General features: G+C 64.1%; 1 protein-coding gene across 3 annotated transcripts in view; it reads right to left on the bottom strand.

Annotated features, from left to right (window-relative positions):
• TAFA5 (TAFA chemokine like family member 5) overlaps positions 1–25,726 on the bottom strand; it is a 195,470-nt gene that overhangs the window by 68,118 nt on the left and 101,626 nt on the right. For all 3 annotated transcript variants that reach the window (XM_036073115.2, XM_078076761.1, XM_036073116.2), the window contains exon 2: positions 6,842–6,991. In XM_036073115.2, coding sequence (XP_035929008.1) covers positions 6,842–6,991 — 150 coding nt within the window. The remainder of the gene's footprint in view (positions 1–6,841; positions 6,992–25,726) is intronic.

The raw sequence follows: 25,726 nt of genomic DNA, 5'->3' as shown, positions 1-25,726 counted from the left end.
ACAGCCCGGGTCACAGCCTGGGTCACGGCCTGGGTCACAGCGTGGGGGTCACAGCCTGGGTCACAGCCCAGGGTCACAGTGTGGGGGTCACAGCCCGGGTCACATCTTGGGGTCACAGCCTGGGTCACATCCTGGGGTCACAGGGTGGGGTCATAGCCTGAGGTCACAGCCCGGGTCACAGCCTGGGTCACAGCGTGGGGTTCACAGCCTGGGTCACAGCCCAGGGTCACAATGTGGGGGTCACAGCCTGGGTCACATCCTGGGGTCACAGGGTGGGGTCATAGCCTGAGGTCACAGCCCGGGTCACAGCCTGGGTCACAGCGTGGGGGTCACAGCCTGGGTCACAGCCCAGGGTCACAGTGTGGGGGTCACAGCCTGGGTCACATCCTGGGGTCACAGGGTGGGGTCATAGCCTGAGATCAAAGCCCGGGTCCCAGCCTGGGTCACAGCCCGGGGTCACAGCCTGGGGTCACAGCCCGGGGTCACAGCCTGGGGTCACAGTGTGGGGTCACAGCCTGACATCACAGCCTGGGGTCATAGCCCAGGGTCACAGCCTAGGGTCACAGCGTGGGGTCATAGCGTGGGTCACAGTTGGCTGGGTGTGTTCACACCACTTTGCTCAGCTGCCCCCAGCGCACTCTCTCCCCTCCCATCAGGGCCTGGAAAAGCCTGGAACCTCCCCCCCTCCCCAGCCAGGCTGCCATCTGGTGACACACAGCCTCTGGTGTGAGTGCGGCACCTTCTCTCTCCGTCACCCAGGCCCCGGTGTTCCTGGGGCTCTGCAGTGGGGGACCCCAGCAGAGTCTGGGATAGGAGAAGAGCCCCCCGCGGCAACAGGCTGATCTTCTGATCTCTTTCCATAAACACCAAGTGGCCACACGGCCAGCCGCTGTGTGGTCATCCAGGTAAAGGCAGTAGATTCTGGAAAATGACTGGTTCTCTCCCTTCCAGTAACACTGGACTCACGAAGCAACGGGCCGGCAGTAAGAGGCCAGTACCCCTGTGGGCGCAGCCAGTGGGGGCCAGGGCCCCAGTTCGTTCCTGATCCCGGACCCCACCTGTGCGCCCGGCAGGCTGGGGCCGGCAGCGGCCACATGCACCCCCTCTCCCCGGCAGGGCTGCCGCAGGGGCCCGAGGTGCTTACCATCCCTGGGCTGGGCCTTTCTGCACACAGCCCCCACCTTCCTCCCGAAAGAAGGACAGAAGATGGGGGGACCTGCCAAGCGCCCACCTGTCTACACCCTGCCTCCCTTCCCAGATCAGACCCCTGCTGGCCCCCCAGCCTCCCACCTGATGGGGAAACAAGGTACCAGCCCCACTTCCCAGGTCCAGACCTCGGCCCGGCCCTCCCTGCTCCATGCAGTCTTCATAATGGGGAGCTGCCCTCCTCCTCTGGGCCCCACAACCTACATCCTGGGCACCACCAGCCAGCTCCAGTTCCCCCTCATCCTGGGAACACCCCATGCCCTCCACCAGCATCCAAATGGCCTCAGGGTGCTTCCCCTTGGCTTTTTTTCCTGAGCCCCCAGGCCTCCCCCCCCTACTCAGCCAAAGGGCTCCCCAAGTGCAGGCTCGAGCTGCTCCAAGTGGGCCTGGACACCCCCACCGCCCGCATCCGGAGAGGCTGGTGCTGAATGGAGGCGCATCCAGCGTAATCCAGGGTCTGCTGAATCTAACAAAAACAGACGTCTACTTGAGTGCCTTCTGAAGGCTTGTTTTCCAGTGATTTATTTTCACCATGTCTCACAAACGTCAGCCCTTCTCCACCAAGAGCCTGAGAAACGGCGGTCTACGCTAGCCTCTCCTGGCCAACCGTCTCCAGCCACAGGACGGCCCCCGTCCTACCCCTCTGTCCTCGCCACCAAGGTGGATGGGGCAGCGCTGGCCCCGAGCCTCCCGCTGGCCCCGCCAATCCACCTTCGTCCTGGGAGGCTGAGAGCACCCCCGCACCGTGACTCACACACCCTACAACTCACCCACTTGGAGTGCGTCACCCGTAGTCCTTCGTGTGTGTTCGGGGCTGTGCCCCCACCGGCAGTTGAGAGCACGCTCACCACCTGGAAACAGCCCGGTGCTTGCTGCCTTTCGCTCCCCGTCTCGCCCGCCTGCCAGCGTCCCCGCAACCACTCATCTGCTTTCGTGCTCTACAGATTTGCCTGTTCCGGACACTCGTGTCAACAGACTCACACCGTGTCTGTCCTTTCGTGTCTGGCAGCTTTGATTCAGGGTCCCTCCACGTTGTAGCGTGGGTTGCTCGTTTTTACGGTTCAATCGTGTTCTGTTACACGGACACTGTGCTTGGTCACTCATCCACTGACGGACATTTGGGGCGTTTCCACTCTTGGTCCAGCAGGTTTACAGGGCTGAGAACATCCGTGTGCAAGGGTTTGTGTGGACACACATTTTCCCTGCTCTTCAGTGAGCACCTGGGGTTCCACAAGGGATGGAACGGCCCGGCCATGTTATGTGCAAATCCTCTCTCCCCTCTCGTGGGCTGTCTTTCCACCTTCCCGATGGTGTCCTCCGAAGCACGTCCCAAGTGCCGGGAGCACGTGGAGAATCAGGACCCTCATGCGCCGCGGGTGGGAAAGCAGAATTGTGCAGCTGCTTTGGGAACCGGTCCGGCTCCATGTCACACTGTCATGTGGCCGGGCCATTCCATCCCTCATGGAACCCTTATCCATTCTTCTCTCTCTTGTTGCTCGTGCTTTTAGTGTCAGATCTAAGAATCCTTCGCCAAATGCAGGTCGTGAAGATTCACCCTGTTTTCTTCTACGACTTCTATAGTTTCCGTCTCTGATTTATATCCCGTCAGCTTCCGTCCACGGCGGGAGAAGGGGTCCAGCCCTGCTGCAGTGCACATGGCTTCAGGTGGTCCCAGCACCTCTGTCAACCGTCAGCTGACGGAATTCGTCTGGGTCTATCTCTGGACCTTCACCTCCCCCCGACGGAGGACCCCATGCTCTGCAGCACCCATCTGCACACAAACCCCCCAACGTCTGCCCTGCTCTGCGTGTCATCGGCAGGGCACCCAGGCTGCACCTGGGACACGGGTCTCCCCCACTGCTGGCAAGAATGTACGGGGGATGCTGGTTCCCTAAGTCGGGTAAAGCAGGTAGGGGTTTAGAAAAGGCATCTACGCGTCGTACCTCACGTGCAGAGTCGACGACGTCCCGTTTGTGGATGAAGATGGGGGCTCAGCCTGCCAGCGCATGGGGGACTGCAGACGAGACCCTCCACTCCGTCCCCGGGACTCCCGGCACCCCAGGCTCCCCTGGAAAGGAGGGGCACATTACAAGTTCTGAACTTCCCGTGAGGGCACATGACGTGCTGTATTCCCCGCTCAGGAATAAAGGGCAAGGTCACCCCTGGAAGACAGGTGGGCTTCTCGGCCAGGGGGGCCCGGCAAGGATGTCGGAGAGCCTGGCTGGCCGGGCACTGACGGGACCGGTCACTTCCTCGGAGTCTCTCCAGGCAGAGTGCCAACCCCGGTCACCCTCCCGCTCCTCGGCCCTCACCACAGGCCTGCGTGGAGCTCAGACATGGCCCCCCACCCCAGGCTCCCAGGGACACCTCTCCTCTCCCCCCATGGCTGGGGGCCGGGCACCACCTCCTTTCTTTGCTTTGATTCCTTTCAAGAGTTTCATGAGAAGCCAGCCGATGGAAGTAAGAGCCTCCCCGTACAAAGACAGAGGCTGCTTCCCTGAGAAGGACCACAGGGTCGGTGGCTTCCTGCTGCGTGCCGGCCAGGGCTGCGGTGTGGGGCCAGCGCCTCGGTCCTCGCGACAGCCCTGCGGAGGCCCCGGGCCTGCACGTTCCTGCCCACAGGGCGAGGGGAGCTCGGGGCTGCACGGAGCCGCCGCTGCGGGTGGAGGCAGCTTGGCCCGGCGCGCCCGGACAGCACTGACTGCGGTGTTCACGACAGCGACAGCCCGGAGGCAAGCTGGAGGGCCCGTGTTTGTGTTGAGGACGCACGGCCTTGCAGAGAGGACTGCGGTTTGTTTCAGAGCCTCCTGTCCCACACAGGTCTAGCGGGTCACAGCACTGCCAGATACAGGCTGGGGAGACATCCACCCAGAAACACCTGGGGTTCAAAGACACAGCCAGGACTTGTCCCCTCCTTTCAGGAAAGAACGCTTCCCCAGCGAGCTCCTCTTCATCCCTCAATACCCTGCTCAAATGCTCCCTTGCAGATGTAGCTTCACCAGTGCCCTGGACAGGAAGAGACAGCTGTGCTCTGGGGTCCCACAGTCCCTGCCCCACAATCTGGGCCCCAACCCCGCAGCAGAGTCAATCCCCCCGGAGCACACACTGTATCTGAATGAATGAATGAATGAGGGAATGAATGGATTAGCAGCAAGTCAATTACCAAGTGAACAAACAGGTGCGCAGACACAGGTGTGTCCCCCTCGTCCAAGCTTCCCCGGTGAGCGAACAGTAGGGTCAGCCTAAACCGTCCCGGTTCAAACCCGGCTCCCATGGTTCCAACCAACCCAATAAGGCTCAAGTCTTCTCTCTCGCGGCTCCACCACACGTGAGGAAACTTATTATGCACACAGAGCAGGAAAATAGAAAAGTAAAAATTAAATTAGGCGGCAGCCGGGAAAATGCCCACCATGCAGAACACGAGCCAACTAATTTGTCTGGCGTCCCCTGGAAGCAGCCAGGTTTTAATTTGGGTCCCTGGGACCCTGCTCCCGAGGCGCGGGAAAGCTCGCGGGAGAGGGGCAAGAATGTGGTTTCAGATGAGCAGACCCAGATTCAATTAGTTTTCAGTTCTGACCCCAACTCTCCCCGCAGGCTCGCAGGGCTGAGAGAGGCGGGGACGCGGCTGTGAGCGTCCGCCTGGGTCCTGCGCCCCTCGCCCGGCCCGGGGCAGAATCAGTCGGCCTCAGCAGGGAGGTGTGCTCGCGGCCTGTTCCAGTTTGGGGAGCCGGACGGGGCGGGACGCGCGGGGAGGAATGCAGCTCGCTGGGAGCCAGGAAGGCCGGCCCGAGCTCCCCTGGAATCAGGCTCGGCAGCACGGAGGCCCCGAATCCACAGCCAGCAGCCACACCCCTGCGGGCTCAGTCACACGCCTCCTCCTCCCGGATGCCCACGGAGAGACGTTTCTAATAAGGACAGAGGACCATTCTTAAAACAAAGCCGGTCTCCATGACGAGCGCCAGATCCTCGAGACACTCCCGCCCGCCTCTGGACCCCCGCTTCCCCACAGAGCCCTTCAGGGCGTGGGGGCCAGAAGGCAGCCGACGCAGGGCCTGGGGGGGCAGTCAGCCGGGAGCCTGCGGGGCCTCCAGGGTACTCTGGCTACCGCAGGACCCCCTCGGCCAGGCGGAGCCGCCAGCTCAGCCCCAAAGGTGCCCCGGGCATCTGGACGGGGCGTGGCTGCGCCGGGCCAGCTCCTCCCTCCCCTGCCCTGCCAGAGGCCCAGAGGGGCCGGAGCTCCAGAGCAGACTCACTGCCCCTCCACGATCCCAGAGAGTCCTAGGACAGGCTCATCGGTGATGCTGGGGCACGGGGACCCCAAGCCGATCAGCCAATCAGTCTCCATCCCCCAAGGTGACCTTGTGGCTCTACTCTTCCCTTCCCTGGGGGCCTTTCTGACTTTGGGGGCCACCCTGGGGCCTGCCTGGCCTGTTAGAAACCTGCCCCCGGTGACGGTAGGGTCTTCACTCCCAAAGCAGCCCCACCACCAGAGCAAGTGAATTTCCAAGCTCACGTGCTCTGAGCCCTGAAGGTGTCCCAGCCCCTGCTCGGCACCTGCTGTCATTCCTCAGGTGACCTTCCCGAGGGCTGCGTGTGTCTCAGGGTCATAGGTCAGCAGGAAGTGGGCTCCCAAGCAAAGGCAGCTGAACCGGGGAGGCGCCCAGAGCCCCATGGTCGAGGAGGCTGCTGGGGCGCAAAGGGCACGCTGACCACTGGGACCCTGCCGTCTTGCCAGGCTGTGACCACACCTCCTGCAGGCCCCGAGGAACCAAGGCCTCAGCTCAGCCCTGCATGGGGCCCCCCACCCCAGGGAGCCCACAGCTGCTGTCCGCCTGGCCACGGGAGCCCTGCAAGGCCACCTGCTCTGGTCACAGGGCTCTGGGCAGGGCCCCGCCTGCCTGCGGTGCTCCCAGCCCGTGGGGAGGCCCCGCTGTGCACCGAGGGAGGCCCGGTCTCACGCTGGACGGCCCACAGCAGCCTCCTCGACCAGTGCACGCGCCCCAGTGCGTCGAGGGCTTCCCTGTACTTTTCCAAGAACGTCTGTGATTCTGTTTCAAAGACAATCCCCAAAGGTACCGCCTCACACGAGGCGCCTTTCTGAGCTCCTTCCGCAAGGACGTTAGCACGGCGCATCTCGGCAGTCGGACAGCCTGACCTCGGTGGCCGTGGGGAAGCCGTCACCACCTCCCTCCCGCCCGAGGGGGATGGGGCCAGCCCGCAGGTGCCTGTCGCCTGCCAGACCAGAAGCAGGAGGAGCCCACCTTCTGCACGCAGCCTCAGCGAGAAGCCACAGGGGATGGATGTCACCACGTCCCAAGCCACAGCCCATCCGGCGGACGGCATGGCCCGGGATCCGCTCCCTCTGCCCACGGCGGCAGCAAGGGGCCAGGAAGTCCCGCAGGCCGCCCGGGACCCTGGCTCCCCGCCACCCACAGCCCTGCGGACACCACGCTGCAGACAAGCCAATGCTGCCCGGGGAGCAGTCACCCCATGGGGACTGTCCAGCCCCAGGCCTGACCCGGAGAACAGGAGGCCTCTGCAGACGTCCCGGGCTGGGGGAGGGCTGGGGTGGGCTGTGTCGGGCGGCACCTCGCCGCCCCTGCCTTCGACGGGGTCCCTGGCCGTGGGCTCTTACCGTCCACGCAGGCGGGCCGGGCTCTCGTGGTGCCCGCGATCTGCCCCTTCCTGCAGGCGCAGCGAGCCGTCTGCCGGGCGATCGTCCTCCGAGGCTGGCTGCTGTCCCGGTCCAGGGTCACAATCTCACACGTGCCGGCAGCCAGCTGACCTGCAAGAGAGGCACAGGCATGCGCTGAGTGTGTGAGGCTGGGGGACGAGCCGCCCAGCCCCCCGGCCTCGGAGGCGCCCTGCTGGCCGCGGGGAGGCAGGCCGCCGCCCCAGAGCGCCCGTCTCGGACACCTTCAAGGACGTCGTCGGAAACGCGCCCAGGGAGCGGGCGCCGGGTCGGGCCCGCGGCCTCCACTGTACACGGCCCCACGGTGGCGTGCGAGGCCCCGCCGGGACGGGCAGGAAATTAAACGTGGCCCCATCTGCCACGCCCGGAAATGAAAGGCCACGTCACGCTGCCGGGCATCTGATGGAAGGAACCAGACTGCGCGCAGTACGGTGATCCGAACCCACGCTTGGCTCCGGGGTCTCTGCGCCCACCTGGCCCGAGGGCGGTGGACGCAGCGAGGACCCTCCCCCGAGTCTGTTAACGGCGGTGAGGGAGAAACTCCCTGTCGGCACAGGGCTGGCTGAGAGCAGCAGGGACGCGGCTGTCACCCTCCACGCCGGGCCGTCCGTGGCTGCCCCTCCCCCACACAGGCTGGTGCGCACACACGCACACTTAGCACGTGAGATGCACACACAGGCTACCGGATGTGCCCCTCTCTCCTGCTTTCCCGTGTGGACACAGCCCCAGCTCCCCAGAGTTCGTGGGCACAGGACTGGCGACAGCAGGGTGCTGAGGCCTTGGTCTGTCTCTGGGCCAGCGCAGCACGCAGAGAAGGGACACGCTGACTTTGCAGGGGACAAGTCAACCAGTGAAGTGGCCTCCCCCTCCCCTCCCGTCTCCTAAATCACAGCGGGGGCGCCTGTCTGGCCGAGGGCCCATGCGGCCCGCATCCCAGCAGACGCAGAACCCCGCCTTCCGTAGGACGTCCCCCTGCCTGGAATACCGGCGTGGTCTCCGCTAAGTGCCGAAAGCTGACTCGGACGATAAAGATGCTGTCAGCTCTGGACGGAGGACGGACCAGACGAAATCCGGCCACCTCGCCCCGTGGGAGACGGGAGGTCGTCCCTCACTCCGCCGAGCGGCACCGGTCCATCCTCGGGCCGGGACACCGGCTGCCCCCTGGCCACGCAGCCACGGCCTCTCCCTGCGTGCCCACTCCGGAGAACCACCGGAGGTCCCACTCACTCACGGCCTCGTGCGTCCATTCCCTCGGCAGGTAGTAAGCACCTACTGCATGCTGTCTGTGATGTTGGACCCTGGGACCCAGATGCGAGTGAAGCAGATGGCACAGTGCCCCGAGGGGCTCCCCCTAACTGAGAGCACAACCTCATACAGATGCCCGGATGCAGGGGTCCCAGCCTGCCTGTCTGTCACGTGGGGGCCAGGAGGGAGACGGGACAGTGCGGGGGGGGGGCTGCCCCTCAGAACAAGGGAATAACGAGGAAATGACGCCCAGCCACAGGGCCCAAGGGGCAGGTGGGGAGAGGGGCCACTCCCTCCTTGCTGAGGGCAAACAGGCAGCACCCTGGGGCTCCCGGGTGGCATTTCTCAGTCCTGGTGTCCTTCCTCATCCACACTACTGCGGTCACTGCAGGGCTCTCCCCCAGGCAGGCCCCCGGGTCCTCCGGGCAGCTCACTGCACAAGACCACCCTGCTTTTCTCTCACCTGTGTCACCTGGAGGTCTCCAGCCCAGCCAGGAGCTGCGTCCAAAGCAGGGGTCACCCAAGTCGGCAGGACGAAGCACGAGGACTAGCCACCCACTCCGGCCAGCTAGGAGCTGCCCAGGCCACCCTCGACCCCTGGGGGTGCTGCGTCTGGGTGAGAGCCAAGAGTCACGGGGGCATCGGCGGTGGGCACCAGGCACGCCCAGCCCTGGGCTCCGCATGGGCTGTGTGCAGTGACCAGAGCCTGCCGCGGATCACAGGGCGTTTGCTGGGGGCACGGCACAGGAGCCCAGTGGGGGTCTCCTGGGCACCCCCTCCCCAGATGCTGGGACCCCTCCCCATGCGGAACAAAACCCGACCACGGGCCGTGCCCCAGCGCCACCTCCCTGTAAGACTTCGGCTGCACGCTTGGACTTCCGTCAGCTGATTACATGAAAAATTACATACTGCACAGAGAATGAAGTAAAAATAAACAGGTAAGTAGACAAACAAATGCAACAAAAGGAAAAATGTTGGGATGGACAGAACAGTCCTCTGTGACAACAGCCCCGTGGATAAAGCCTCGAAGATGTGACCACGGGGAACCACGCACCTAAGCTGGTCCGTAGGCCACGGTAAAGACGCTGGGACTCACAGGCCGTCCGACGCTGTGATTTGCAGCTGGGAGGCCTCTGTCCCAGCCGCTCTTTTAAGCTCTGCCGGTGGACATGGGGCTTTTCCTCACTGCCGCCCAGCCTGACTCCAGACCCCTCCGGCTACGTCAGTGGGCAGCAGAGGCCCGTCTCCTACTTTCCTGGACACCGTGAACCCCGGTTGCTAATTAAGCAGCCAACCAGCCACGCGACTCCCCACTGAAGGCCAGTGTTTCAGCACCAGCCCCCGAGCCGTGAGAGATGCCTGCCTGGGCACACCGAGGCTCCTGAGCCTAGATCCCCACGTATGGGGATGGCTGCGCGGGGCCCCAGCACAGGGACTGGCAGGCTCTGCACGACCTAGAGCACCCCTCACCCAGGCAGGGTGTAACCAGGAGCCGTCAGCCTGGCACCATCACCCCCAGGGCCCGCAATGCTGGGCTGCACCCTACGGAGCAGGGGTGCTGGGGTTCGGAATGACAAGGCCGCCAAGGGCCCCCCACATGCTCTGCATGTGCATCCACACTGAGATGAGACCCAGAGCAGGTGCCTGGGAGGGCAGGTCAGCGTCCTGGGGTGGCCGTGGGAGGAACCACAGACACTGCGTTCTCCTACTCGGGAGCGTCCCCCACTGTGGCGCTTACTGAGCTGAACGGCTCGGGTTGCTAAGGGAGCCTTGTCTGTGCGGGTGTGCGGGGGGCTCTGCAGGGCCAGGCTGTGGACAGACACGCTCACGCCCGCGGCCCGCCTCAGGGCCCTGCTGGTGGCCGAGCCAGCCCCGGCTGTCCCCTGGAGCCCGGGACAGCAACGGTCAGGGACGAATCAACAGGCCTGGGGATGGGTCTGGGAGCCACCGGCCAGGACATCAGAGCCCTGCAAGCTGAGCACCCTCACTCCCCTCTCCCTGAAGACTTCACAGAAACTGCTCCCGAGGTTTCATCACCCTCCCGGGGCCATGATTTGGGGCCCCGGGACTCAGCGGAGGGACGGCGCAGGACACACCTGTGGATCAGGACTCGCAGGTGTGTGCTCGGCCCTGGGGGCCTCCTCGGTGTCCAGGGCCCCGGGCCGGTGTGGACGGGAGCCCCCACCCCTGGAGCTGGGGTCCACATGAGCACGTCCCGGCCTGTCAACGCTCACGTGCGCCCCGAGGCAGCCCAGGCTGGGGGCAGGACATCGGCCCCCCAAGAGTTCCAGCATGGTCCCCAAGGGAGGCCCGCCACCGCCCAGACCCGAGCGCAGTCCCTGGAAGGACCATGAGACTTAAAAACAAGCTGTGCCAAACTCTTTCTCAGGCTCACCGCGCCATTCTACATAAAATCGTTTCAATTGAGATTTATGGTCCAAGGCCTTGCAACCCGCTGGTCCAGGGACTGGAGCCCCTTCCTTCTGTGGGAGTCCAGAATCCCAGGCCCCAAGATCCAGCCTGACCTGGTCCCATTGCTCCTGCAGGGCGTCTGCCAGGGGCGGCCGCTCCAATGACAGTGACCGACCACGGGGAGCCCCAGGGGGACCAAAGCTCTCCATTGGCCGGGGGGAGACAGGGGCCCTCGCTCCTCAGGACGGGCTTGCTGGCCTGCAGAGGGCTTCAGACGCTGTCCTTAAGCTGTCCCCAGCCCTTGGAGGGCCACCAGCCAGGGACTGGAGCCGGAGACTCGGGTCAGGAGCAGAGCGGCCAGCACCCAATCCCACCTCCTGGCACTCCGTGGCGCTGCCTCGCCCACGCTGGCGTCCTGAACGTCACGGACACGGGGGATGCAGCCACCACACCCTGAGCTCGACGCTGACACTCCTGGAGTCGGCCCTGGGCTGGCCCCCACTGGGCTGGATCCCGGCCACGGGGCGAAGCCTCCCTCGGGACAGGCCGCAGACAGACAGAAACACAAGGACCAGTGGGGACAGGAAAGACTCTGCAGCCCCGGGGACCCGGCGGTGACAGGAACATGGCAGCCCAGGCGGAACCTGCGTGGGGTGACATGGGGCTCAAGGCCAAGACCCGAAGATGCTAGGCGCCCCCGATCTGTGAGTCGACCTCCAGGGTCTGTGTCAAGTAAGGGCGCGCAGACGCCAACGAGCGGCACGTCACGGCGGGTCACGGTCGGTCGCAGCGGGTCACGGGGACAAACCAGCGAGCGTGGAGCGCCCAGCCCCTCAGGGTCGTGCTCGCTGGCACTGCCCACCAGGGTGCGAGTTTCAACACGGGACACGGGTGCCCACGAACCATGTTCCCAGGATGCTGACAGGTCTGCAGCCGCCACCGCAGCGGGGCGCCACATACCCAGGCACCCAGGTCAGGCGTCCCTGGGGCTCACGTCCCCAAATCCGCGAATTTGTGCTTGGCTCCAAGCGCGAGTCAACGAGAAAACATCAGCAAAACCACGAGGAGGTGTGATTAAAGAAACCCCTGGTGGTGGAGGGTAGCACGCCCCCCGGCGCCCGACGGCGGACCGTGCACACGGCCTGGGGGGCAGGTGGGGCCGAGCTCGCCCTCCACCCACACTTCAGGGGTGCAGAGGCTTCGTCACACGTCACAGCGGCACTAGATAAAGGCAGTGCTCAGGGAGGGCGAGGCCGCGCTGCGGTAAAGGAGGTGGAGGGGCTCTGCTGTCCTAACTCTGACTCACAGCCGCTGTCGGGATCGCTAATGTCGCTGTTTTCATCAGGACGAGACCCGCAGCAGGACGGCCTGAGGCCAGGGGACAGGGCTTCAAGGCGGCAGCGGGAGGGGAGGCCTGGCAGGAGCTGCTCCGTGTCCGGGGTCTGGGAGACACGCAGGTGCACGCACGCCCCGCACACGTCCGCGGGCCCCGCCTCGCCCAGCACGGCCCCTTGGAGCCCCTGCCTCCATCACCTGGGAAGGCCGTCGAGGTAGGTGGAAGAGAGAAGGTGCGGGACGGGGGCCGCCCAAATGTGCTGGGAAGTCTGCAAACGGATCCTCAGGACAACGACCTTTCCTCCCCTCCCCCAGCAGCCCACGACACGCACCTCTCGCCCAACATGGACACAAGGACCCCCAAGTGGACAACTGGCTTGACTCACAACACGGGCGGGCTGGCCACGCAGATGCCACGGCGTCCTCTCCTGCCTCCCATGGAGGACCGTGTGGATGGCCGCTCGACCACGGCTGCAGCCTGAGCCCACGCTGGTTCTGTCCCCAAACCGCGGACTCTGGCGGGCGCGCCGGGGGTGCGGCCCCACCGGGCAGGACACAGCAGAGGACAGAGCCCTGGGCGTCCCTGCCCCACACCTGCCTCTCCCATTACAGAAGAGACGCGCTCCCGATTCACACCGTGAAGGACCTGGAGGGACCCGCACAGAGCAAGCGACATGTGGTTTTATCCCGATCACAGAGACAGTCGGTGAGAGGATTAAAATATACAGAAAAACTACACAATCCGACGGAGCATTACAGCCTCAGGATCTGAGCTACAGGAGGCCCCTGGACCCGGGGGTGTCCCCACATGAGACCCGCCTGCGTGGGGGGAACATGCTCCCACTCCCCGCGGCATGGGAAGGTCCGCGGTGGGTCACCTGCCCACATCCCTCCGCCGCCTCCCTCAGGGGGACCGGTCACCGGCTGGCCTCACGGGAGGATGGGGAGGGCAGTACAGGGGACGTCACGTGACCTCCGCCACGGTGCGCGTGGAACCGTCCTCTTCCAGTACTCGTCCTTGCTGTCCGTCGCCTACCGCGCCTGGCCCACGACTTCACGTGGGGCCGGGTCCTCCCCGCAGCTTCGGGCACCCACTGGGGTCCTGGGGCGTGTCCCCCGCAGGGAAGAGGGCTCTTGCACACTGAGATCCCCGGCCTCAGATTCTCTATCGCAGGTCGACCCGGTGGAGCCAGTTAAGTGCATGAGGCGGACAACCAAGCACAGCCCCTCGGCTCAGGGATGGCCTGCGCCATGTGCAGGAGGGGAGACCAAGAGAGTGAGGGAAATCGGGATTTACAGAAGCGCCTCCTCCAGCCAACCAGTGCCGAGTGGCAGACGGCGTGCGGTGCCCCCGACCCGGGCCGAGGCCAGCGCGTGCGGACGGCGTGCGGTGCCCCCGACCCGGGCCAAGGCCAGCGCGTGCGGACGGCGTGCGGTGCCCCCGACCCCGGCCGAGGCCAGCGCGTGCGGACGGCGTGCGGTGCCCCCGACCCCGGCCGAGGCCAGCGCGTGCGGACGGCGTGCGGTGCCCCCGACCCCGGCCGAGGCCAGCGCGTGCGGACAGCGTGGCTGGCCCCCATGGTTCATGTGCACAAATGACAGAATGTCCCCACAGGAACCAGGGGCTCCGGGGACCCAGAGCAGGCCCAGCCGGCCCACAGGCCCCTCAGCGCCTGTGCGGCCCCTGGGAGCACTGTGAGAGCTGGTGTGGGCCACAGACCACACGGCGTGAGCTCAAGGCCGAGACGCAGACTCCCGTGCACGCCCACTGCAGTGTAGATGCACACGTGTAACATGTTCACACGCGTGTGTACACAGGGCTCGCCCCCAGTGGACGTCAGTGCTCCCTCCCACGCAGCAGCTGGGAAGCAAGTCCGTTCCCGCTGCCCACAGACCCACTGGCCACCCCATCCGCCGGCCAGCCCGAGAGGCTCCCGTGACCACCATCAGCTGTGCGCCGCCGTCCTCCGAGAGGACCGCTCCCCCGTCTCTGCAAAGGGGTGGGGGGTGCGGCCCTCCAGCGGGGAAGCCTCCACCACGGCCCGCGCTCTGGAGATGCCCCCTGAATCGGCCCAGAGGGGAGTCAGAGGGCCCTCAACCCCGCCTGGCCCTTGGGTCCCCACCGCTGAACTCCCAGCTGGTCCCCGGGCTCAGCGAGCCCAGAAGAGGGAGGGGAAGCAGGAACGTGCGTGACCGCGGAGGGCCAGGTTCCAGGTGGTTCCCAGGACCTGGGGGCGGCCTGGCGCGCATGCCGGCTCCTTCCTGGTTCTTGCACGGTGCCCGACGGTCCACAGCGATCCTTCCCTGGCTTTACCTTACAGGCAAGCTCAAGGGCAGGGGCCTGAGCTTGGGATAAAGGCGGCAGGACGCATCTGCGTGGGTGGGTGGTCCTGAAGCTGCTCACAACCGGACAGCTGCTTCCTTCCCCCATCCCGAAGGGAGCCCTCGGCTCACCCTACTCTGCAATACAGCCCCGAGTCCCCTGGCCGTCCCCACTAACACAGCTCCGAAATACAACTACGGCTTTTTCCAGCAAAGTCAACCATCTCACGAAAACCTCCCACACCGGGCCGACCTTGTCCCAGCCTGCTCCTGTCCCGCTGCCCTTTCTCTCCCACGGCCATCCTCCCACCCGAGCCACGTCCCCTGCCCCAGCCCAGAAGCCGGGTGGGCTGCGCCAAGAGGGGCAGAGGGCGGCCCCACCCACGGCGGGGCACACCCTTCCAGAAACTTCTGCCAGCTTACCGCCAATACAAAGAGCCCCCAGCCCGCTGCCTGGCCTGTCCCTCAGCCACCTGTGAGCTTGGAAACATGAGAGGTTCCATCCCCGGGAGCAGGTGGGCTGTGCCAGGAGGGAAGGACGAGCCCCCTCCCTGCACACCAGCTCCGAGCGGAGCCTCAGCTGGAAGGCGCCGGTGCCGGCAGGCCCTTCCAGGTGCTGCTCAGGCCAGGCTCTCTGCGCGCTGGGCTCTGGAATCTGCGGAGGAGCAGGTGCAGGGCCCATCATAAAGAGCGGGGGAATAATAGCCGTGATTACTGCCACGAGGCAGGTTTTCAGGGCCTCCAGAGCCGAGATCAAAGCCTCTGTAGGTAAGTTCCCTCAGCTGGCTCCACAGTGAGCCTTAAATCCCGACCCCTGCCACGCCGCCCCGGCCCGAGCCCCTCCCTGCTCGGGAGTCCCTGGCCTGGGGCTCACGGGGCCGCACCGAGACTGGCGGGCAGTCCTGCACCTGCCGACACGGGTGGGGGACAGCCAGGCCAGGCCACGGTGTCGGAGCGAGCAGAAACCACCTTGTGGGGTCGGGGGCCTGCCCGTTGTCACTGGAAGCCGTTGATCCTGCTGGGGACAGGGCGGTGCCCAGAGGCGGTCGCTGGTCCAGGAGACACGGGATTTCAGAGCCAGCTGCCACCTGGGCCAAGCTGGCGGCCTCAAGAGGGAAATGCGGGAACCTGCCAGGGGCCCTGATGCACCCTTTACAGCCAACACCTGGGAAGACAGCTACCTGCATACAGAGAAGCAGCTGTTTCTAGAAGGTTCATGACCCCCAACCTAAGGAGGGGAGGGTCCTGGAAAGGGACAACGCGGGCGGAGTGGTGTGGGTCTGGGCTCTATGCTGGAGAAGGCTGGGAAGGGGGAGCCACCTCCCCGTACGACCTCGGGGCCCTCCCGCTGCCCAGCATCGCCTGCCTCCCCTGGTTGCTCCCTCACTTGCTTCACCTGCCGGAAAGCACCTGCTCACCCTTCAGATCCAGATTTGCTCCTCCCCACTCCTGCCCAAGGCCCCCCGTCTGAAGGACGTTCGCTGGGGGGAGCCAGGTGACCCCACCTGTCCCCTGCTCTTGCCCTCGCTGGGAGAAGGCAGAGGCAGCAGGAATGCGGAGGGCCACGCCGCGCTCCGCCCCGATGTCAGCAGGCTGGGCGCAGCTCCTCAAGCTCTGAGTCCCACAGCTCAGCCCAGGAGGCTCTGCAAATCGTGTAAAGGAGGGATGGCTGCAGGGCTCAGGATCAAACCTGGCCATGGGGGGTTCCCTCTGCCTCAGCCCGCACCCTCCGCGGTTCCCTGACCTGTCTGCTCAGCAGCACAGAGCCAGGCAGAGTCTCGCCCCTCCACCCAATGCTCTGCGCTCAGGGATGCCACAGCTCGGCGTCTGGGGTCTCTGGCGTTCACCGTGGGCCTGAAGACCAGCACCCACCCTCCAGAGCCAACGCAGGCCTCCAGGGACCCCTCGGACTTCATCCCTGCCAGGGACATCCTCCCTGAGGCCGTGTGCTCTCCGCAGTGACGACAGGCAGTTGCCACTTAGCACGGCTGCCAACCTCACACTGGCCAGGAAGCCAGCACAGAGCTCCGAGCAGCGGGTGCCCAGGCCCCTGTGGCCGGGAGCGCTCGCCCAGCACCAGGGTCAGGGCTCCAGAGCATGAATGACTCAGGCCACAGCCGCCCACAGAGCTCGGGGGAACCCCACCTGCCCGCCCCGCGTCACAGCCCGGACAGCAGGTGGCAGCCTCGGTCTCCCCATCTGTAAAATGAGCCGGTGGGACAAGCCCACATCCTTCCCTCTCCGGACTGGGCCACCATCATGGAGACCAGACGCTGTGCGGAGGGGGCAGCGGATGGTGGAGGGAAAGCCCCCTCTGTGGCGAGCCGGTGGGTGGGGGGCGGCGGGCGAGAAGGCGGGCTGACAGCACACAGGGTAGCTGCAGACAAGCCTCATGCGGACACGGAACCCAGCCTGAGGGAGGCCCACATCCCAGACCCTGGAGCCTGTGACTCGGGGGCCTTCCCCACAGAAGGGGGGTGTCACCTGCAGGGCACGGATGTGAACAAGCTCGGGACCTCGTGTGTGGATCATCTGGTGGCCCGGGTCACCTCGGAGTCCCTGCAAGAGGGAGACACGGGGAGATCTAACCACAGCGAGAAGACCGGGTGACGACGTGGGACACAGAGGCTGGAAGGACAGATGCCCTCGGAGACGGAGCAAGGGCCACACGCTGAACAGTTCGGGGAAGACAAGGAGCAGGTTCTCCCGGGCAGCTCCGGGGTAGCACGGGCCTGCCCACGCTCGGACTGGGGTGCAGTGAGCCCCCTTGTTGGATGTGAGACCTATCCAACTGTGAGGGAACAGGTTTGCATGGTTTGAAACCACGAGGTCCACGGGGGTCTCCGACTCGGCCACGGCAAACACACCCAGGGCGTGTGGTCACCACAAGGGCACGGGCCTGACGTGCAGGGGCTGCCGGACACGGGCCACCATGGGTGAGGCTGGCTGACCCAGGGCAGAAGGGCCTCAAAGGTACAGGCCGGGGAAGGGTGGAGGGTAGGGGTGCGGGGAGGACCACGTGGGGGTCCTGGGCTGGAGCCGGGCAGGAAGGGCTGCTGAGGGACGGGGCGCGACCCGAGTGCCTCCCAGCCTGGCACACAGCATGGAGCCGGTCCCCGCTGGTCCTCTTGCTGAGCCTGCCCCTGACACCCGGGCTGCCTGCACAGACCGGGGCGGGCCACACCCAGAGGGGGCTGAAGCTCACAGCAAACACCTGGGCTCCAGTCCCCTGAGCCTGCCGGTGGAAGATGACCTCTAAGTACACACAGCGGGGCCCGGGGCTCAGAGGATTCAGATTCTGTGCTTCACATTAAATAGTAATTATCGGTGAAAATACCGTTTGAACTCGATGCACGGTCCCAGGCCCCATGCCGAGCGGGATCCTGGCTGGTCCCTGCAACCCCCACAGCTCCCGCAAGGCAAAACGTGTGTCTGCATCTCAGAGAGGACTCAGGCTCGGGTTCCCCCAGTCACCCAGGGCTGGGGGTGTGGCCGAGAGCCTGCGTTCCCACCTGGGAGCGTCAGTCACCACCCAGGCTCCTCTGTTGTCCTTGGAGACTTCATTACAGACTCTAAACCCTGTGACATGTCAGGCACTTCAGAAAACCCTGAAGGGGTGACTTTAAGCAGAAAGGGGCTCAGCTCAGGCCAAAGGGACAGCGACCCAGGTCTCTGCTCCGGAGCCCAAACTCTCTGCTGTGTCAAGACCTCGGCCCGGAGAGGCCTCTCAGGACTCGGTAATGGAGCTGTAGGGGGCCCTGACCTAAAATAAAATGCTCAACGAGGACACAGACCGAGAGCGGCACACTGGGGCCGGCGGCAGCCCCTGCCACGGAGCCTCACGTTGCCTGTCCCCCATCCCCAGCCTGGCCGGCACAAAGGCCAGGACACCAGAGGTCATCAGGGGCTCCCCAGCTGGTCCCCAGACCTCATTCAGGGCAGCTGGGCTCGCCCTGCCCTTTGGGAATGGCCGAGGCTCCCAGAGCCCCTGATTCGATCTCTGACCTGGCCCAGCAGGTACTCCCTGGGTGGGGGAGGGCCACGGAAGGGGGACTGGGCATAGACCCTCCCCAGAATGTTCCTGAAGGACAGCTCATGACTCCAGGTTGCATTCCAGAGGCTGCCCCCGCCTCTCTGACCCCACGTCTCCCACCCCAGGAACAAGCACCTGGCCGGCCTGCCCCAGCTGGCGGCCCCAGGCGCCGAATTATGTCGACAAGGGAGCATGGTTTCGGGGCTCCCTCCGGCAGGTCCTCCTTGGGCCTGGCTGCTGGTGTCGGGCAGAAACACAGAAGGAGCCCAGAGTCCAGGCCCAGCGGACGGCATTTCTGCTTCCTTCCTTCCCCGGCGCTGGATTCATCCGGCAGTGGTTCAGGGCCCGGGATCTCCGGATGGCCCCATGGCCCTGCCCCTCTGCTAATATGCAGGCATTTTACGGGGGGACACAGTAAGGAAGGCGCAGACGCTTTTACTGTTCTCCTTGAGGCAGCGAACGTTGCCCTGAGACGTCCATTATCGAGCACCTCACCGCTGCCCAGCTGGCTCCCAGTCAATTATCCCCGGTAATGTGCCTACTAATGAGGCGTCGCCCCTCCTGGCAGGTCCGCGCCGCGGCCCCAGGGCCCGTCCCGAGCGGGGCTGGAATGGGCTGGCACAACATCGTAAACACTGGCTAATTACGCCGCACTTTATGACTTCGCAAAGGTCAATAAAGGCACGCCGGCGTCGCTCTCCAGAGCGGAGTGTCCGGGGGCCGGCTGGGGACTGCAGCAGAGCCCGGGCCAGCCTTCAAGCAGACGCACCAGGAAAACAGGGCAGGTCCTCAGTGACAGGCTCCCGGCGGCCCCCCTTCTCCGCCAGAGCCTGCAGCCCTCCATGACGTCCTGTGCCGGTCAGAGCCACGGCCTGGACGAGGCACGGAGCCAGGAGGGAGGACAGCCCTCCCTCAGCTAGAAAGAGCCCAGCCCTGTTCCGTGAGCTGAGCCCCTCTTAGAGCCTCTAGGCATTGCTGTGTTAGCTCCTCCTGGCTTGGGCTCTCACCCTCCCCACCCACCTACTCCCAGGCAAGAGACCCTCCGCCCAGGTGGGTCTGGCTTCTCCTGGCCCAGCTGCCTCCGTGGCAGACAGGATGAGCTCGGGATCCCCCGGCCCCTGGATCCCAGAGGAGCCACCAGGGTCACGGTGGGGGAGTCCTGGACGAGGGGGCTCTGTGTCCACCTGTGGAGCATGGAGGTCAAGGCCATTACCCCGGGGACACTCCCAGCCCGTGACCCGTCCTCACTCCTGGTACCCAGTGTTGTTGGCAGCCGCCCCCTTGATGACCAGAAGTGCCCCTGCAGGGCGGAGAGGCCAGGCTCCCTGGGCCACGGGGTCTCCCACACAGCTGTCTGCCCTCGGCCGCAGGGGGCTGTGAGCCAGGCCCTGTCCTGGGGGCACTATGGACGGACGGTCAAGCAGCTCGTTCTCGGGGCTGGGTTGTCCTCCGCCGCTCGGGGTGTTCAGGCTGTGAAGACCACACATGTCTGCAGAGCTTGCCGGATGCCTGCCCCCGGGGCCAGCACCTCCCCTGGCTGAGAACCCGCCAAACCCTGACACCAGCACCTGAAAACCATTTCCGGCTTCAATCTGAAATGGCTTCATTTGTCCTTCAGATCATTTCTGTGTCCTGGGGACACGGAGATGAAATGGATTCACCACAAACAGCAGCAGCAAAGCCAGGGCCTGGGGGGCCTGGGCGGGGGGCCGGAGAGGGCAGGGCAGGGTGCAGAGGGACCAGGCCCCTAGCTGGGAGGTGGTGGGAGAGGGTAGGACCTGAGCTGGGAGGTGGTGAGAGGGGGAGGGGGAGGGGCGGGGTGCAGGGACCAGGCCCCTAGCTCCGAGGGGGCGGGAGGGGGTGGGACCCAAGCTGGGAGGGGACAGAAGGGGAGGGGCGGGGTGCAGAGGGACCAGGCCCCAGCTGGGAGGGGGTGGAAGGGGGTGGGACTGGAGCTGGGAGGGGGCAGGAGAGGGAGGGGCGGGTGCTGAGGGACCAGGCCCCAGCTGGGAGGTGGTGGGAGGGGGAGGGGGAGGGGGAGGGGCGGGGTGCAGAGGGACCAGGCCCCAGCTGGGAGGGGGTGGGACCCAAAATGGGAGAGGGCGGGAGGGGGAGGGGGAGGGGGAGCGGCGGGGTGCTGAGGGACCAGGCCCCAGCTGGGAGGTGGTGGGAGGTGGTGGGAGGGGGTGGACCTGAGCTGGGAGGGGGCGGGAGGGGGCGGGAGGGGAGGGGAGGGGAGGGGAGGGATCCGAGCTGGGAGAGGGTGGGAGGGGGAGGGGGAGGGGGAGGGGCGGGGTGCAGAGGGACCAGGCCCCAGCTGGGAGGTGGTGGGAGGTGGTGGGAGGGGGTGGACCTGAGCTGGGAGGGGGTGGGAGGGGGCAGGAGGGGAGGGATCAGAGCTGGGAGAGGGTGTGAGGGGAGGGGGAGGGGTGGGGTACAGAGGGACCAGGCTCCAGCTGCTCCATGTGCTGTGACCCTCAGAGAGGGGGGCCCTGGGTTATCCAGGCCATCAGTCTGTCTGTCCTGAGCCGGAAGGTGACACCCAGGGAGGGCAGGGCGCTTGCCCGCAGCTCACATGTGGTCTGCAAGGCTCTCCCTTCCTGCTCTGCTATCTTTCAGGATGTGCAGGAAATGAGCTGAGAAGGGTTAAAGTCATGTTGAAGAAACCATGATTTCCACTCATGAGCCAACTCAAAGGCCTGGACACCCTGGGAGTGCTGGGGTCCTCAGGTGAGACTGGGGCAAGCAGGGGAGCCCCCCATCATCCGGGAAGGAGGGAGAGGCCTGACGGGCTGAGACGCCCCCTGCACGCCACTGCTGAAGGGGGTCCCACCATGAAGGGAGCCGGCCTGGGGCCCAGAGAACCCACACTCCTCATTCCCAAGGGTGTTTCCTCCTCCGGGGGGGCCTGTAGGCCCGACGCCCCTCCCCAGGTCTCCTTGCTCTCGGGGGAGGGGGCCCCTCGGCGCACCTGGGTCCCTGGAGGATGCTGCTCAGTCGCACCAGGCTCTCAGCCCACGCAGGGCAGAGCCCTCTGCTGGTCTAAATGCCCCCCTCAACCCTGTGACAGCACATACAGGTGTCCCTGACCTTTCCTGGAGGTCGTGACCATGGGAGGGCATTTTCGGCAGTGGCTATTTGTCCTAGAAAAAAGCACTCTTCGAGGAACCAGAAATGCTAACCTGGCCAGTCTCTCCCTGCCTTGGGCACCAGGGGGACAGAGAATAGCTGCAGGGACAGCTGCTTGCCCTCCATGAAATCATGCAGGGGTGGGGTGCTCTGGGTCCATTGGCCCCGTCTCCGCACCAGGCGGCCTGGGGTATTTGTCCCAGAGGGGACACAGGGGAAGTGCCTCTGGTTCGTCCAGCTTGGACAGGGCACCTGGGGACAAGCCTCCCTGGCGCATCAGCAAGAGGCCCGTGGAGGCCTCCCGTGGCTGCAGAAGGACCAGGCACTGCCCTGCCCTCCCTGGCCGACCTGGCCGACACCCACGCTGGAGGCACCTGGAGGGAGGCAGGTGCAGGGATGGGGGCTGTGTGTAAGGAGCCGTCAGCCGGGCCCAGGAGCAAGACGCGTGGAGGGAGGGGACAGGGTTCCAGGGGCAGGAGGGCTTGCAGCGGGGAGGAGCTCCACGGAAACCCCAGCAGCCTAGGATCCAGCGGAGCAGAGCCCATCCCTGAGCGGGCACAGAAGCAGAACATGCTGACGTGTGCTGACAAGTGGCCCCTTGCCCTCCTTCCGGCTGGATGTCCCCTCCCACACTGACCCTTCCAGCCCCTGCAGGCCAGACCAAGCCAAGTGGCAGCACTTCCTGCCCCCGCTTTGGTGGAGGCCCCCACCCTCCCTGAGCCTCCGCCCCTGCCTGGGCAGCAGGGGTAACAAGGCTAAGACCCCTCAGCGGGCAGCCTTTCCACCCTGTGCCCAGGTGCCTCCCGCCTGCAGTCTCCCACCAACCCCAGTGAGGCAGAGGAGGCCTTGGGGACGAGAATACCCGGTGGGCAGTTGTCCTAATGATCGAGGGGATCCCCCAGCAGCACCACTGGCCCACCCAAGGCTGCCGGTGCGCCTCCCCCAACCTGCACCGTGGGCCTGCGGACGGGGCGCACGTCACCGTTCCCAGGGCATGTGGAAGGCGCCTCCACCCGGGACAGCCAGCTCCCCAGCGCGTGCCGGCCGCAGGGACAGGTGATGGAAGCTCCCTTGCCGTGGTGGCTTTACCACCACGAACCATCCTGTGTTGGGAGGACCCACCCTCAGGATGCCCAGGATGGTTCAGAAAGGACAGATCATTCGTAACCATGTGTGGCCTCTCTCGTGGGCTTTCTTTACGCAGCACGGGTGGCACCCAGGCCAAGTTGCTGATCGGAAAACCACGTTTTCCAGCCTTGGCGTGCATCCTTTGGACCACAGGAAGCCACGGGATCTGAGGGCCGGTTACCTAGGAGGGTGGCCGGTGTGGTCCATGCTGAGGGGGCCCGCCACAAGCCTTAGGACAGCGACAGAGTGCGCACTGAGCCAACTGGTCTCTGACAAAGCCGCGAAGGCAATTCCATGGAGGAACGATCGCTCTCCAGCAGAAGATGCTGGAATAATTGGGAGTCTGATAGGCAAAAAGTGAATCTGGACTCAGACCTTACAGTGTTCACAAAAATTAACTCAAAATGGGGATCTAAATAAAAAACACAATAATATAAAACTTACAGAAGAAAACGTAGGAGAAAATCTATGTGACCCTCAGTTTGGTAACGAGCTGTTAAATAAACCACCGAAAATATGGTCCACGAACGAAAAAAAGCCATAACTGGGCTCTACTAATGTTAAATACTTCTGTTCTCGGAAGGCGCCGCTCAGAGCACGGAAGGGAGAAAATCCTTGCAAACCACACACATCTGACGAAGGGCTCGTGTCCGGAAGGTGCGTGAACCCTTACAACTCAACCATAAGAGAATGAACAACCCAGTGAAACAATGGGCACAAGATCTGAACAGACACTTCTCCCCCAGAATGACAAATAAGCACGTGAAGATCTACTCAACAGTGCTCGTCATCAGAGTTTCAGACGGGAGCAAGGAGATAGCCACGCGCCCCGCCGAACGGCTAAGGCAGTAACACCTGCAGGAGCGCGTGCACAGAGCGCAGGGCAGCCCTCGCTCACCGCGGGGGGACGGGCACCTGCTGTGCTCACTCTGGAGGACGCTCAGGCAGGCTCTCAGCAACCCTCTGCGCGATCATGCCATCGTGACCCGGCACCTGGGCTCCTTGGTATTTACCCTCATCGGCGCTCACACTTGCGTCCTCATGGCACGCCGCCTGGGAATGTTCATGGCACCTTTTTACTCACTCTTGCCAAAACCTGGAAGCAACCCAGAGAACCTTCTGCAGACGACTGGATGAACAAAGTGGGGAGCTTCCAGGCAATGGGACGCTGCTCGGGTGGCACCCAGGCCAAGTTGCTGATCAGAAAACCATGTTTCCCAGCCTTGGTGTGCAAGAGAAATGGGACATCCAGCCACGGAAAGACACAGAAGAACCTTAAACGCACATCACTCAGCAAAAGAAGCCAGTCTGGAAAGGCTGCATGCTCTAGGACCCAACTCTATGATATTCTGGAAAAAACAAATGACAGAGAAAATAATGCAGTGGCTGCCGGTTTGCGAGGAAGGAAGGAGGGAGGGAGAGGCGAAGCATGGGGACATTTTCGTCCAGGGAAACTATTCTGGGTGACCCTTACCATGATGGCGACCCACCGTGCACCTGCCAGAAGCCGTGTTACCTCACCACACAAACAGTGACCCTGAACACACTGACTTAAAGAACTCGTGTTGGGACCCCAGGACGGGGTTCAGACGCTGTCGGGAGCACCCAGCCACATGACAGGTGCGTGACCCTGACTGCGGAGTTTGGGGACACCGAGCCGCCCTACACGGGCAGAGGAACCAGGCAGAAATGCCGTCTCTAGCTACTAACGCTGTTTCCCTTGGGGCTACAAGTGCACAGTTCTGATCCTGCTGAATGTCTGCACTCGAATGGAACAATGGAGCCAGTGAAGGCAGATGGTGGGGCCAGGCTTCGCACGGCTGCAGTGGGAGGTTGGATCAGCAGGGCAGGAGGCTGGAATGACCCACGCAGACATGGGTTCGTCGGTGTGAACTCGTGTTTAGCACGCATGCACGCGCTGTCTTGTCCACACAGAGAGACACCCCGCTAGCCCCAAGGACACCTAACACCCAATGCTGGTCTCGAACACACTGTCCATAAAGGAGCCGGGACTCCTTGGAGAAATGGCTCATTTTAGGACCAGGTAGGAAATACGGCCTGCAGCATCCTGTGGAGCGAAGACGGAAGTGCTCAACAGACAAACAAAACCATTGGCGGGTGAGGGTGTGTCAAAGGCACACGGGAGTTCCCGATGGCCAAAGCTAAAACGTTTGAGCAACCACATAAATAAAGTGGATCTGACTCAAAACACAAACATGCTCTCAGTCTGTACTGACGTCCACAGATGAGTCAGGCCGTGCTCAAACGGGTGGAAGGAAACAAATCTCCAAAGCTGAAGAAGCCCCACTCACGTCGGTGGAGGGGGGCTGCACGGTGAGGGGAGCCCCCCTCACAGGACAGTCACGTTCCATGGTGACTTCCGTCCAAAGAGAAGAGCACGAAGGGGCACAGGAGACACGTTACCACGGAGGAGCCTCGGCCACGTTCACGGCACGAGCCCTGATATGATGGGACGAGAGGGGCACTTCACCTCTGTGGTCCTCCTTCCCCAGACCCACACCCCAGTTTGACAAGCCTGATAGAGAGCCATTCTGCAAAACACCTGCCCAGCCCCCTCGACACCGCCGAGGTCATCAGACACAAGGAAAGTCTGAGGAACCGCCCCAGCCAGGAGAAGCCCAAGGAGCTGCAAGGACTGGATGTTGTGGGGCGTCTCCTGGATGGGATCCTGGATCCAAAAAAGGACAGTCGGCAAAAACTATGGACTTCAGTTAATGACACAATAAAACTGTTTCTTTGGTTGTAACAAAGGCCCAGACTAGGGTAAATAAGGGAAGTGGGCACTGTGTGTATGTAGGGGAACTTTCTGAACTATCTTCCTGATTTTTCTATGGATCTAAAACCTTTCTAAAAACACGAGGTCTGTTAAAACACCTGTGGAGAGCATGAAGGACCACGCGTGCTGAGGACCCTGCAGAGCGGGCAGCTGGGGGAGGCCGAGCCAGCCTCTGACGCAGAGACATGGGCAGGGATTGGCCCCACGGGACTTCCAAGAACTAGGCGGATCCCTGGCAGCTTGAGGTCAGACTCGGCTTGGCAGTAAACGACCTCACTCCCTCCCCCTCCCCACCCCTCGGATCCCGTGTAGGCACTTCTGGGCACAATGTGACATGCCTCGGGCCAACATGCGTGAGCTACACCCCACAGTTACCTGACAGTGACCCTCGCCGAAGAGTCAGGTTCACGAAGTAGGCCACAAAGAA

Source organism: Halichoerus grypus, chromosome 6 (genome assembly GCF_964656455.1).
Source record: "Halichoerus grypus chromosome 6, mHalGry1.hap1.1, whole genome shotgun sequence".
Lineage (NCBI taxonomy): Eukaryota > Metazoa > Chordata > Mammalia > Carnivora > Phocidae > Halichoerus > Halichoerus grypus.
This window is presented reverse-complemented; position numbering and strand designations above follow the sequence as displayed.